The sequence below is a fragment of the Helicoverpa zea genome, chromosome 9 (assembly GCF_022581195.2).
Source record: "Helicoverpa zea isolate HzStark_Cry1AcR chromosome 9, ilHelZeax1.1, whole genome shotgun sequence".
In the NCBI taxonomy this organism is placed as follows: Eukaryota; Metazoa; Arthropoda; class Insecta; order Lepidoptera; family Noctuidae; genus Helicoverpa; species Helicoverpa zea.
Window position 1 is genome coordinate 1,044,558 of NC_061460.1, and position 14,271 is coordinate 1,058,828.

At 38.0% G+C, this 14,271-nt stretch overlaps 2 protein-coding genes across 2 annotated transcripts; both read left to right on the forward strand.

Annotated features, from left to right (window-relative positions):
• The first annotated feature begins 1,400 nt into the window (after positions 1-1,400).
• On the forward strand, positions 1,401-2,755 carry LOC124633560. The gene has a single exon (XM_047168836.1). The coding sequence runs from the start codon at positions 1,500-1,502 to the stop codon at positions 2,634-2,636; it is 1,137 nt and encodes a 378-aa protein (XP_047024792.1). The 5' UTR covers positions 1,401-1,499; the 3' UTR covers positions 2,637-2,755.
• Positions 2,756-4,206: 1,451 nt separating this feature from the next.
• LOC124633452 (transcription factor Adf-1-like) lies at positions 4,207-8,263 on the forward strand. The gene is made up of 2 exons (XM_047168679.1): positions 4,207-4,458; positions 5,292-8,263. The coding sequence occupies exons 1-2, from the start codon at positions 4,299-4,301 to the stop codon at positions 5,774-5,776; spliced, it is 645 nt and encodes a 214-aa protein (XP_047024635.1). The 5' UTR covers positions 4,207-4,298; the 3' UTR covers positions 5,777-8,263.
• Positions 8,264-14,271: the final 6,008 nt, after the last annotated feature.

Genomic DNA, 14,271 nt, shown 5'->3' on the forward strand with positions numbered 1-14,271 from the left:
AAATTATACTTAATTACTTTTTATTTAATTTAACTGTCAAGGATTTACTTAGAGTTTAAGTTATTATTTTGATAGTACTTTTATATCTGTATTAATATCTATGGACGCTATAGGTAGGTAGATAATTGCTATGCTATTATATATTATATAAATGTTCAAGTAATTAGTAGTACTGGTCTGTTTTTGCAGTCCATCTCGTTTCCTTTGACAATGTACTGTATGAGACATTCCGCCGCTTTCTATGTTTCCATTGATCGTCATGTATTAAACGTATATAATAATGTGAAATACATTAACTAGTTAGTGTTAGTATATAACAATATATTATCATTAACATACATATGTAATTAATGTTACCATATCCGTTGTTATGACACGGCATAATATATCTGTCTCCACTAGCCCCCCACTCCTGGTCCCCACACCTACGCTCTATTCACTGTGATAAACATAATTGTAAGATTTAAAAGTAAAATATAAAATTTAAAAATCCAAATAAAACGTTTGTATAATTTTCTATACTTCCGTCGTTTACGGCAGTTTTTTCGATTGACGAATGAAAAATTTTATAAACTTTAAATATCACAGTGAATAACAAAATATTTAATTCTATGCCTATTGTCCAAACCATTTAGATTTAATTTGTTAAGTTTTAATTTATATTGTATCTTCTGGGGTCAGTTGTGTTTAGATGAGAATATATTAAATTGTAATTAATTTGTACAAACTGACCCCACTCGATTATCCCACGTCTCGATAAAAATCTTACACTTTAAACATTTATTTAAATATTATATTGAAGTGTTTTATATTATCGTATATTATGATATATTTTAATTTTATCACGACTGTGCTGTTTTATATCTCATATATTTTATACCGATGTCTCTAAATAAAATGTGAAGAAGGTTATGCCTTTCAATATTATTATCCTGTTTTCCTAGAACTAGATAGATAGATTTATGAAGGAAAGAAAAATGTTTAATTGTCACACTACAAAAACGAAATAAAGATATAAACAAGAAACGGCACAAAAATAAAATAAAAATAACAACGAAATAACTAATTACTAAAAATATTAAAAAAAAAATAAAAAAATGTGCCAAAAAGGTACATTTAAGTAAGGCTAGGTACATTTAGGTAAGGCTCAGCATAATCAAGTGATCAGACTGTAGATACAACAGTACTCGCCACCTGAAACTGATTTTCAGCTGCAACCCAAGAGTGTAGGTATATCATAAAAAAATACTGTTACCGTCACAAATAAACTTCTTTGTTACACTTTGTTGTACACAAGTTGTTAAACGTTTTACATCACAATGCTGAGTGTGTTTAAAAATCTAGTAAAGTTTTGTAACAAGGTAAACTGTATATAAAAAAATCTAGTAAACCTAAAGTGTATCGCGTTCATTCGTTGACATCGGACGCGTTTGCACTGTTCGCAGAAATTATTTTAATTTCGTGCCGAGCGCGGCGTCAGCCGCCGCTAAGTCGATACCATGCGTTCGGAAGAACTCGTGGCGAACGAGGTCCTGGCGTTCCTGCAGTACCAGCTGGACGTCATGGATGAGGTCAGTGTGACCCAGATTTGCACCTCGAACTTCACCGAGGAGGAGATACGCAGCGCAAAGAAGCTGTTGTACGAGTCACTGCAAATGGCAGACCGAATGCCGACCCGCAGGCGAGATGAAAAGGGAGAGAGGAGTCTCCAAGACACTATAAGGCTGTTAAAGGAGACCGACCCGGACGACGTGCCAACGTTCGTGGCAAAGGAATTGCGGAAGCTGCCCTCGGTCACTTTCGATCACGTCGACGTCACCAGGCTGTTAAAGGACATCACGAGTATGAGGTCCAGCCTGGTCGAGCTGCAATTGAAGCTGGAGGCATCACAATCCACCATCTGTGATCTACGTAGCGAGGTAGCTGAATTGCGAAACTCTGTATGTAGGTCACACGCGCATGCCAACAGCGACAACACATGCCACGGACAGGTCAACGCATCGCCGCAGCGCGCCGAGTCAGCAAAATTGCACTCGTCGCCTGCCGTCGCCACTACTAGTGATGCGTCACCGTCCCCTGCCCTCGGGACACCGACAAATGTAAGCACGTCTAGGCTTGGACGTGTTTACTCGGATGCCGTAAAGCGAGATCCCGTCCAACGGCCACCCAAAGCTACTGTGGCGATACAAAAACAGCCCGAAGGAACCCGAGGTACGGTACAATCTGTACCATGTAAAGGGAAAGCTGATGCAGATGGTTTCGTCAAGGTGGAGAGAAGGAAGAAGAAGCCATCTAGCCGAAATCAATGCGGAACTGCGTTGACTGGTCCGAACATGCTGCTGCGCCCCGCAATACCGACGACGCAGCTGTATGTTTCGCGTTTACATCACTCCACGAAGGTCGAGGAGATCGTGGAGTATATACGAGTCAAGACGAACTGGACCTTAAGAGTCGAGAAGTTGGAGCCGAGACACAATACAAATTTCAAATCGTTTGTGGTACGTGTGCCGACTCAGCATCTCGACATGTTCCAAGAACAGTTTTGGCCGAAAGGTGTCGTTTTCCGGCGATTCCGCGGGAGGCTACGCGACACCACGCAGTGCAACACGACACCGCCTATTCGTGTCAACAAATAGACTTGACGATTGTTTTTATTTTTGTATATATTAGTTTATAATTATTTTAATGTTAATTGTTATTTGTGTATTATATTTTCTATGGGCCCTAGTTGCCTGAATTAAAGGAATAAATAAAAAATAAATAAATAAATAAATAAAGGCCGCTGTTCCCCTAAAAATCCCACTGTAGTCGGCACTGTGGCCCCATCACTTTTTATGGGCTAGATTCTAGCTAGATCATCATATTATTCATATTATTTATTTGCATTCCACAATGTATAAAATAGGTGTAACAATATGGCTTAGGGCTAGGTACAATTGTGGACCCTGTAGGGCACAGCAAAATAAAATTAAACTTATCATTCATAATAGTGAAATATATGAACAAAAAAAACTTTTTAAACCTTTGTTAACTCATTGTGAGCTCCTGAAAACCAACATGGACCATCGGTACCTTGTCCGAATTTTCAGGAATACTGAAATCACGCAGTCCCGACATCTATCGGCAAGGTTATGAATTAACGTGAAGATTAGACAGACGTGCTTGGAGTAGTTTCGGAGTTTGTCGCTAGGTGTCACTTTCAACAACTTTTCAGCAAACTTACATACATTAAAAGCTGGCTCATAAGTTATACAGTGGGTGACTAGATGTCACTTGTACAAAGTATTTTTACTTTTTGCAAAACCTTGAACGCTAATTTGAGTTTGGTTTTACACTGTAACGAAACTGCGTAGGTATTCAACTTTGATTAGTTAACATAAAATTAAACTCTAAAAAACAATTTACTTATAAATCATTTACTTACAGAAACAAAACATTGTTTACCGCTAATTTCCTGCATTGACTGCGTATTTTTGATGACTTAGGTATTAAAGTTTAGCGTATCATGCAGGTCATTAAAATGATTGCAAAATAGATTTCCTACACTTTTTACCGACGGACGTCACATCAGCAGATTGCTAAATACTTTAGTTAGTGCAAAAGTGCGTTGCGTCGTTCCGCGCTTACGACAAGGCGCGTTGTGGCACGGCGCGGCAACGTCGCTCGATTCGCTCGCGTGATTGCGCGCCTTTCCCGTGCCTAAGGCTGGGTACACACCTTCCAGTTTATTGTTGTGTGTAGATTAAATACGTACATTAATTTACGTTTAATTTTAATTATGCTGAATACGTAGGTACCTAGTATTAGTAGTTTCAAACAGTGTTCAGTAAAGTCTTAAAAGAGGATGTCAAAAATAAGTTGGATCCTTGATCAGTAATAGTTTTCATTATTAGGTGTGTTTGATAGGTTAAAATTGCGAATTATTACAAAGACTGCTGTCCATAAATTATTTAAGGGGGTCCTATGCATCAAAGGAATTATCTCGATATTACTAACGGCACATAACCCTGCGTGTGCGCTTGAGCCTATCCACGCGATATTGCATTTAATTAATGTAACAATTTAATGTAATCAACTTCTCGCAGTACTGTTTCCAAGTATTTAAGTTTTAACAACCGTGTTGGAAAAACAGGCATTGCACTTTTTCAGTGAATCGCCGCGTCTGTCCCCGACCTTACCGTACATTGATCGTACGTATACGCTCGGCCGGGCGCCCGCCGCCAGTTGCCGCGGCGAACGCTAGTCGCGAGGACCGTTGTACGCGCCGCGATTCTACTTTCAAACGTTTTGCGACCATCATGCCGCGAGATACGCTCATATCCGACCAAACTGTTAAAAAACTTATCGCGGAAGTCCAGAAGAGAGAGTGTCTGTGGAATCCGCACAATGATCTGTACAACGACAGATATCAAATGGCTAAAGCCTGGCTGGAGATAGCGGAGTTGTTGCAACTGCCAGGTAAGCGCGACATGTTTGTATCGCGTCGGCAGGCGGCGCACTGCTTAGTCAGTTAGTACTGACAAACTATAATAGATGGCGTTAGAGGTGTTGATAATAATTATTAAAAATGTTCTCTGTACGGGACTTATTCCGCCATATGAGTAGTAATAGTGAATTGATTACGAGTCTCATGATTGATTGTTACTTACTATTATCCTAACTTTTAATAGGTATTTCAGCTAAAACTTAATTTATAGCAATCGGCTTAAGTTCTACCTGCTCACAGGCGCGCTATTAAACACCAGTGGGCGCGTAAATAAATAAATTAGTTATTCTTAATTTCAATTCCCCCAACTCTTGTAAAATGTTATTTCAGTGAGTTTCATTTTTTTTTTTGGTCTTAATGGTATTTATTTTTGTAATACGGTTGTCATAGAATATTATAATCCCCTAGTCAAGGTCCCCTATCGTGCGTGCACGATTAACTGACAAAAAATAATACTTAAGTGCCCTGCAACCCTGCTGCTTATTTGCCTATTTACACAATAATTGTCCCGCATTATTCTTACACTAATAGATAATATGATACTAAAAATATGATAATAATGGTCCTTTACCTAGCTATCCAGTTGGAAGAATAGAGATTCTGAGACAAAGTGTCACGCTATAGGGAATCTGAAAACTATTACTTACATTAAAATTGGAATGTAGACTCTGTATTCCTGATGTTAGTTTGTGATTTCACTATGCCACATATACATATATATGTATGAGACGAAGTCTATTCGGGAATTAATCGCGAACACCATAAAAACTACGCAAACATTTAATAATAATATTTTTGTTTGCAGAAGAACGTCTTCGTGTTAAGTGGAAATATCTCCGTGACCTGTTTAAGAAAGAAGTCAAAAAGTCGGGCTCCGGGGCTGACTACACAGGGAAATGGCGCCACTTTGAAAGAATGCAGTTTATTGACATCACTAAGGTCAACGGAGAATCTGAAGACAGAGAGAGTACCAATATCAGTCGTGTTACAACAAAGAAAGAAGTTGATGATGAATTTGAATACGAAGTTGAAGAGGAAGAACCAGTAGGAACTAACGAAGTAGAAGTGTATCTAGAGGAGGGCTACTCAGGCGATCACATCCCGGAGAAACGAGCAAAGCTCTCGTCAGACGAAGATTACGATGTAATGTTCTTAAAGTCTCTGGCCCCGTTTTTCAGACAGCTGGAACCAATGAGGAAGTTGGTAGTGAGAAGTAAAATGCAGGACATGTTGTTGAATGAAATGGCTGCGCAGTCGTCTGCAAGTCACCTCCATAACAATAAGAGTTAGTGGTAGTAATTGACTGGAGTCTTGAAGGAACATATAGAGAGGATACTGACAAATTGAGCGGGACTGCCCGAAGAATGTTCAGGAAAATGTGGTAAATTACAATAACGGTAGACCGATGATTTGAAGAAGGTGACGGGCAGTGAATGGATACGGGCTGCCTATGACCGGGATGGTCGGCACTCATTGGGTGAGGCCTACGTTCAGCAGGAGATGGCATTGATGAAGGTGAATGAGAATGTGACTTTTCATGCCATCTAAAAAAAGTGAACAAGCCAAGACGTTCAGTCTGTTCAAAGCGAACATTGATAATTGATCTCTCTAATAGACAATTACATGGATGGAAGACCAATTACGTTTAGATAATTACATAGAATCCCACGGTGTGGTAACGTGTCATGGCAGATATGTTTTGTCCACGCAGTGTGACTGTTAAGCTGCGCTTACGCTAGGAGAGCCGAGCACGAGCGGAGCACGAGCCGAACACAATTCGTCTAGTGTGGACCAACTTACAAGCCTCTAACGAGTGCGCTGCGAGCATTTCGTTCGTGCTCGGCTGCGTTCCGCCTGTTGTCGGTTTTTGACGAACACAAAGGGATTTGCTAACAGTGATCGTTGTAGGTTCGTTGTACGTCCACACTTGACTTCGCGAACGACAAGCCGAACGGCTCCTCCGCTTGTGCTTCGCTCGTGCTTGGTTCGTCTAGCGTACCTGCTCCTACCTACCTGCTGTCTAACTCTAACTCTGCTGCTGAATAACGTTTATAGTTCAGTAGCCAAAATTTTACTGAGTTTTGGGGGTTCTATAATAGAACTGTGTCAGCCACCAAGACGTGATGTTTTGAAATAGTAATATCAGTTTTGTTATTGTATCTAGGATGATGAAGACTGACTAATGTACCAACTGAAGGATACAATTCTTCACCGGTGCTGATGTAGGTTAAGTTAAAGATATTGTTTTAAGTTATCGTTACTGTATAGTGTATACTAATGCTTACCAGTAGCGAACAATTTTATTATTAGCTATCCGTTGTGCAAATTCTTCTCCCTTGCATACCTAATTAATTTTTAATGTTGACAATTTTTTGACAAATGTGATTTTTCAAAATGATAGCCACAGATCTCCTGTGTACCAAACCTTTTTTCTCATTAAATGTCATTGTATAAAACCAGTACAAAAATATAAGGATTTATAAATATAATTTATACAAAATTATAAATATGTATGTATGTATAATTTATTAATATCATAAACATCTGATTAAATGATTTGACGGAAATTATAAGTTACTTACTAGAAAATATTTGCTCGATGGCCTGCGAGACGGCGATAGTCTAAATTAATCAGTGTATGACAAAAACACCCTCATCGACGTTCTTAATGAAAGTCAGTTAAAAACTAAAACCGGACCCTTCTAGCAGCTAATGAAGTAGGTAGGTAGGTACTAGGATACCAAACTTTCGTTTGATTTGCATTGCTAAACACCGGCGGGATTTCGCTCTCCGCCTACAAGGCATACTTAACTACCTGCCTGACTATGAGTCTGCCGGGGCTGATTGTTCCAAAGAGTTCCTGCCACCCTGGTGCATAAAGGGCTCCAGGAATAAAGTTTCGTTTTAGTCAGTAAATAAAGTCTGGCACTCCTCGCTGACGAATAGCGGCATTTGATGATTATTTGATGATTTTCCACGTAAATGGTCTGACTATGTGACCAAACTACGCTGCTTAAAGCTGAGATATGAATAGGTAGTTGATACAAAGAAGCTTTTAAAACTGGAGACCAATATAGGGGAGATTTAGAGTTTTCAAAATTGTCTTGTATTTTATGTTTAACTGTCAACATTTTTAAAGCACCCAGGTTTTCCTAATCAAAGAGTGTAGTTTACTCGTATTGTTAAAATTGTTACCAATATAAGAAGATTACGGAAATTAAATACATAATTAGAAAAATTATTTATTTTTTACATAGTTAAGTCACCGTGTAATCCTACTTATATTATAAATGTGAAAGTTTGTGAGAATGTATGGATGTCATGTTTGTTATTCAATCACGCAAAAACGGCTGGACCGATTTGATTGAAATTTGGTATGTAGATAGGTGATACTCTGGATTAACATATAGGCTACTTTTTATCAACACACCACGCGGGCGAAGCCGCTGGCGGAAGCTAGTAAATTATATAATAGGTAGCTGACTATGTAGTAGAAGTTAAGCACAGATTACAATAATTTGATACCATTCGAAAATTGTATAGGTTAGTGTGTACTTTACCTAAGTACATAAAAAGAGTATCTATTTCAATGTTTAATAGATAATGTTTCAGTTGACTTTACAATAATTTTATATATAGTGTCAGTGTAGGTACACCAACACCATAATGCAGGCTAAGCTAAAGTTAAGTTACGTGATTGTTTTAACGATAAAAGTGAGATAACTTTAAAGATCTAAATTATTTAACAAATACAAAATTAAAGTACAATCAAATGGCTAGAATTGGTTTTATTTTATTTATGTAAGTACCTAAGGTAAAGGTCCACCTAGGCTGAAGCAAATATTAATTGATTAAAGTTTGTTAAAAAAGTATTTACTAATCTAATTATACACCCTACACATATTCAGCTACACAAAGCCTACAAAAATTGGCAGTAGTGAAAATCTATCTTTGTCAATAGTAAAACATGCTACGGTGAAAATCTAGTCGGTAGGTTCAAACCAAAGCAAAAATGGGCTTACTCATATCATAGTGCGAAATCTACAGGAATCCCTGAACCGATGTGAAAAAATCTATCAGAGTTAGATAAGCTCATTTATCAAGGAATTTCTACTTTTCTTCTGGTGCGCTGAATTGTTTCTAAAGGACGTGTGTGAAACCGCAAGCGAAAGCTAGTCGAAATACAAATACCTAACTAATTTTTTGTTTGTCATGTGATCGTGTGTTCACGCCTTTATGTCATTTCCTTTTTATGTGATGCTTTTGTATTTAGGTATGTTCTGAGCGTCTAATGCATGTCTAATGGCGCAGTTGACAGTGCTGTCAGTCGGTAGGTACAAAAAATGCTGTTTTCCCTTTAAAATTTGACAGCTGTCAACTGCACAAAAAATTTGGTGCCACCATAATTTAATAAATTAAAAATAGTGTAATTTATGGGCTTCAAACCTCTCTGTAAGTACCTGCCTAACTTAAAAATTGTCTATCATGTCACCCCAAATATAGGTGTTTCGGGTTAGACAAGGTACCCACATAAATAGGTCACGGTCATGGAGCGACGTGCAATGCGCACTGCAAGTTTGTCCTATGAAACCGAGTGAAACGAAACGCTTCGATCTAAATCCTACTAAAATAGGTTCCCAAAGTTAGCTTGGCATAAAACTTCTAGGATATAGGTACCTATTTCAGTTTCCATAGCAAAAGGAATGAGAAGCAATAGTTGCGGATGCCTTGCAGTATAACGTAAGTTTTGAAACTTTTTACTTTTTATTCGATGACGTTTAGCGGGGCGAGGGGCTCGCGCGGCCTGTTGCCGCTGCATACAACCCAAACAAAACGCGCGACAGAGCGGCAACGTCGCGTCGCCGCGCGCCGGGAATCGATCCTCTCCCGCCGCGCCGCTCCGACAGATTTTACTTGCAATAGTGAAGCACTAAAAGCTTAATTACCGTAAATTACCGATTTTTCATTAGCATTTGACATGTTCGTTGGCTGTTATTGTTATCACTGCAATACAAATGAACGAGTCTTGCTTTGGCGGATAGACATTAGAGAGCTTCGGTTCCATAATTTTGTGAAGCCTGTCCTGTGTGTATTTGTTTTAGGCTTTACGGAAATAATTTCAAACAAACTTGATTAGAATTCGCAGAATGAGTGGAAGCTTCAGTCGGCACTCAATAGAAATTGTTTTGTGAAGTTCTACAACGTTTTCAAAATGAGCACAAATTAGGATTAAGTATCCACCTATGCAAAAGAAATAAGAAAAAAACTAAGTATTTTTCGAATAAGGCATACCTATCAAGAAATTCGCTGATCCGAATTTCAGCAAACCTAAAAAAACGTAGCACATTGCAGTACGAGTTAGGCTAGGTTATGATCTGTTTTGATTAGATATGAGAGCCGTCGACGAAGCAATTTGTTAAGTTTTGATGGAAACAATCCCTCGTGCCGGTATAATGATGGGCGTTATTATGATACGGTAATTTTAGCTTTTCATGCCGCGGCCGAGCGCCGAGGAAAAAGTTTGCCGGTCAATTTCCTGCAAGCTGATTCTTATTGTTTTTTCGGCAGATAATGATTGCGGCAGCGTGTTATGCTTATTGGACTTAGATTTTAACGTTGATTTTATTTTAATTTTATTTATTGTATCAAAGAGATGTGCTTATTGAAGTAATATTTGGTAATCTGATGTTATGCAAATAGTTTCTTTAATCATTTGAAATGAATTTAATAGCATAGGCAACTATGGAGAGCAAGCAGAATAAGATAAAAACTGGGAAACCGAGGGATACGAAGTAATCCATAGGTTCTTTATATTTAAGGTTAATGAAATTACAAACATCCATTGTTCGGACTTTATGAACAAATAAGCATAAATGTTGCTTTACGTTAAAACTATTTACGGTAACTAGTTTAGTTTCTCTTTCCGTAATTGGCTTAGGGCTTTTATTTTAAAATGTCGCTTTATTCCTCAACAAAACATCAGCTGAAGATGAAATACAAATCTGCATAGATATTAGATTCCCTAATCAGAATCTTTTATTCCTTTATCAGAAATATCCTTACTCCAGATATTGATTCTGTACATCTCAGAAAATATATCGAAAACAATCACCCTCGCCATCAAGAGACGAAAAATCCCAACATTGCACTTAATTAAATAACTATAACAAGCGATCACAAAGGGGGAATTCCCATCGTAACGGTGTATCCCGGGAATCCTGAGGGGCTATTCTTTGATTTGTCTCGTCTTTGTCGGCAACAATGGTCGTCAATCCGTCACTCATTGTGCGTCACCTCGGACCCTCGGAGCCCCGACCCCCGGCCGTGTCCGACCACTTCTACGATTGTCACTTGGAACTTTCTATGTATTAGGAGAAGATGAGTCATCTATTGTGGTTTTGTCGGTTGCAAATGGGACTTCTTGGTTTGCAGCTTTTTACAAAAAAGGTAAATTGTAATTTGCTAGATAGTGTTAGGTAATATAAAACTACAGATGAAATAAGAATTAGTAAAATGATTGAACACACATGGTTCAACTGAGTGGAACTCTAAATAGCCAAAAAGATTTACTGATTTTACAGATTTAACGCCTACTTAACTTTACATCCAACAAATGTTTAGCCAGGATCGGTTTAATCAAATTCATTTGGAACTGAACACAGGGAAAACTTGTAAGGCTACATACTTTAATTTCCTCAAGGCTATTTATAATCCAAGGCCCACTACACTATAAGTCCAAAAGCTCACGTTTTCCAAACAACTCGACCATTTAGACTAAACATAACAGCAAGAAGTTCAACATCACGTGTTTATTCTACAAAACAAAAGGTATCATTTATATTTGTACAATCGCAGCTCGTAATGTCTAGCTTTCATCCGCTGGAGGAGTTCTCGGTACAACCTGTTGACATTCTATTCTTTGGAACTAAATAACCGGTTGTTTGAACTGGAATCGACGTTAAACTGTAGAATTACGTGTCAGTTACGACTCGTCGGTGGTGACAATTTGATTTTTATTGAATGAAACGACCCTTTCCATCTTTGATTCATTGTGATTACGTTTGAATATTTGAGTGTGTTCATTACTGTTATTGTGGAATGTTTTTGCTCAAACTTGATTTTAGTTGATCGGGTTACATCAAAACGCGTATGGCTTGTTTTGTTTTGTCTCTCTCGTATGTATGTCCTCTGCCAAAAACTACGTTTTTAGATGATTTATTTGCGGGTTTCGTTTTGTATATTGCCCTAAGGTAATTAAACTTGTTTACTTCAGGTGATGTCGTCATCTCCAGTACAAAAAGAAACAGTGCGATCCAATAACATTTTAAATATTTTTTTTTTTAATTCTTTAACATCTCATCTCATATTATTAGGATCCAAACAAGAATGAGTAAAGGATTTCAGTATCATGAGTCGCATCTAAAACCGCAAAATGTAAGTACATGTCAGACGTGTAAATACGAGTTCTGACACTTGGTTAACAATTTGCTCTGCGCTACTGCTAATGCAAGCCTGGAAGCTTCCAGATACCATGATACCATCTAAGTACTATACTAAAATATTTGAGCGTATGAAAAAAGAAAATAAAGAAAATTTAAAAGAAAAAGTGCACTATAATAAGAGTACCACTAAGTACTATAGACTTTTAGTTTTGGCTCATAAATCAGTTTGAAAATTCAGGTTTCTTTAAATATATGTATAACCAACTGAAACAGTCAGCCGACTGTTTCGTCTGCAGTAGGTGGGTAATGGTTATTCTAATACGTATACAACCTAGTCCACGTTGTCACGCAGCTTTTTTCTACTGCTCTCCCAACTTTGTTCGTATCCAGTAACACGACAACCAAAACTGAAGCTAGATTTGTTCAGATTAAAAGCTAAAGCTAGCTATTCACCTGTACATACCGCTATAGCATATTCAGCGCTTTACTCCGAAACAACGTTGCTAATATAATTAATGACAAAGGTTCGTGCAGCTATTTAAGCGCTGTTAATACCGTAAGCTGCCACATAGGACCATTGTGGTTGCAAAATGATGGTGCAGGCTAGAACGGTCATTTCATATTGGCTATTGATTTAAGGAATATTATAGAAAATGCAGAGTTAAGTAGACAATTATTAATTTCATTCATTCATTCACGAAATCATTTCTATCGTAGAAGCTATCAATTTTTTAACCGCTTGCTTATTCCTTTTTTTCCGCACCAACATTTTTGACAAATAAATCGTACTAAACAATGTACAAGACGTCTCTGGACGAGCTGAAGTTGTTTCTTCAAACAGGTTTAACAACAAAACATTCGGGATAACTTGTTGCTATTAGGGGCAGTTTGAATTCAACGCACAAACTGACTTAATTGAAGGCACTTCTAACGCATCGGAATCAATAACGAGACAATTGGGAAACAATCGAACCTTCAGCTTTCGGCAATATTACTGATAATGTACATCGTGATATTCCTACAGATATAGCTGAGTGTATACTTTTAAACTATCTGAAACATTATTAAGACCGTCAATGAATTCAATTTTCAAGATAATTACAGGTGTTGATCAAACTGGCCCGAAACCGAAACCTCTGTAATAATTAACAGGAACTTAACTTCATCATCATCATCATCATCTCAGCCATAGGACGTCCACTGCTGAACATAGACCTCCCCCTTTGATCCACAGATACCTGTTGGAAGCGACCTGCATCCAGCGTCTTCAAGTTAACTTACCTTCGGAAATAAGAGATCCTAAAAAATACTTGGATACACACATTGCAGCACTAAGGTAACGAAGGATTGTTGGACAATAACTCGTTAGGTTTGCCAACCAACAGCTTTCGCAATGTTCCCTATGTAATTTTGAGACTAACATCAGTTTGCTATTATTGTCTTCGTTTTAGTTATGAATTTCTGATAGCCTTTGTGGTGCTTATGTGTCAACAGCCCAAAATGATTCGAATTTATTTATGATAAAGCGGAATAGAATATAAGATTATCTGCTAACTTATTGCAAAGGCCTCGAAACCGCAATCTTGCAAAAAAACAATGTCTTTCCAAGTCTAAATATGTATTTCTTAGGAATCCTTATTATCTTGCGGACCACAAATCACTGGCAAATGGAGTTTGGCTCGGTTCTAGCGTTGCATGCAACTTTATCAGGTTTCCACTATAAGACTTCTTTTAGAGCCACTCGCTTTGTATGCCTGACCTCATGCTGTTATGATTTATATTACGTCTATGAGATCATTTGGCGGAACTGTCTTATTAATCTACCGCTTTTTTGTTTTTTATTTAGTAGCACACAGCCTTCGAAAATACAATTTTATAGACATCATAATATATTATCTTCGCAGCTTCAAGCAATATTTCGTTGATAGGTTCCCATATGGGAAACCTGTTTCTGGTCAACTAATTAAAAAAGTTTAATTTCCAAAATATCTGATCAACAGCATCTCCCGCTGACGAGGTCAAGGGGAAAAATATATTAGTGTTTGTCTCTCTCACACACCCGTGATACAGAACCAGCGACCAACTTGATATGGCAATAAATAAAATAAAGCGCACCGTCTCTTTTTGCCGTGAGGACCGAGCTATTCGGCTGTCCCTCTCGGAGGCGAGTCTATCCGACCTCTTGGAAGTTCGTTTATCGCTCTTCAAATACTTAGTTTTGAAGTTCCCTTCTAACCTTGAATGTTGGAATTCTACTCAGGTCGTGGCAAATAATACCACACTGATTTTCGTGGCTTGTGGCTGCGAAATTTATAAAACTAATAAAAGTTGGAAATATTTGCT

What these genes read in the sequence shown, in the direction of transcription:
- LOC124633560 (XM_047168836.1), top strand. Translation starts at nt 1,500, where the DNA reads ATGCGTTCGGAAGAACTCGTGGCGAACGAGGTCCTGGCGTTCCTGCAG.
- LOC124633452 (XM_047168679.1), top strand. Translation starts at nt 4,299, where the DNA reads ATGCCGCGAGATACGCTCATATCCGACCAAACTGTTAAAAAACTTATC. An exon ending in GGAGTTGTTGCAACTGCCAG is followed by an intron (nt 4,459 to 5,291) that starts GTAAGCGCGACA and finishes TTTTGTTTGCAG; the next exon opens with AAGAACGTCTTCGTGTTAAG.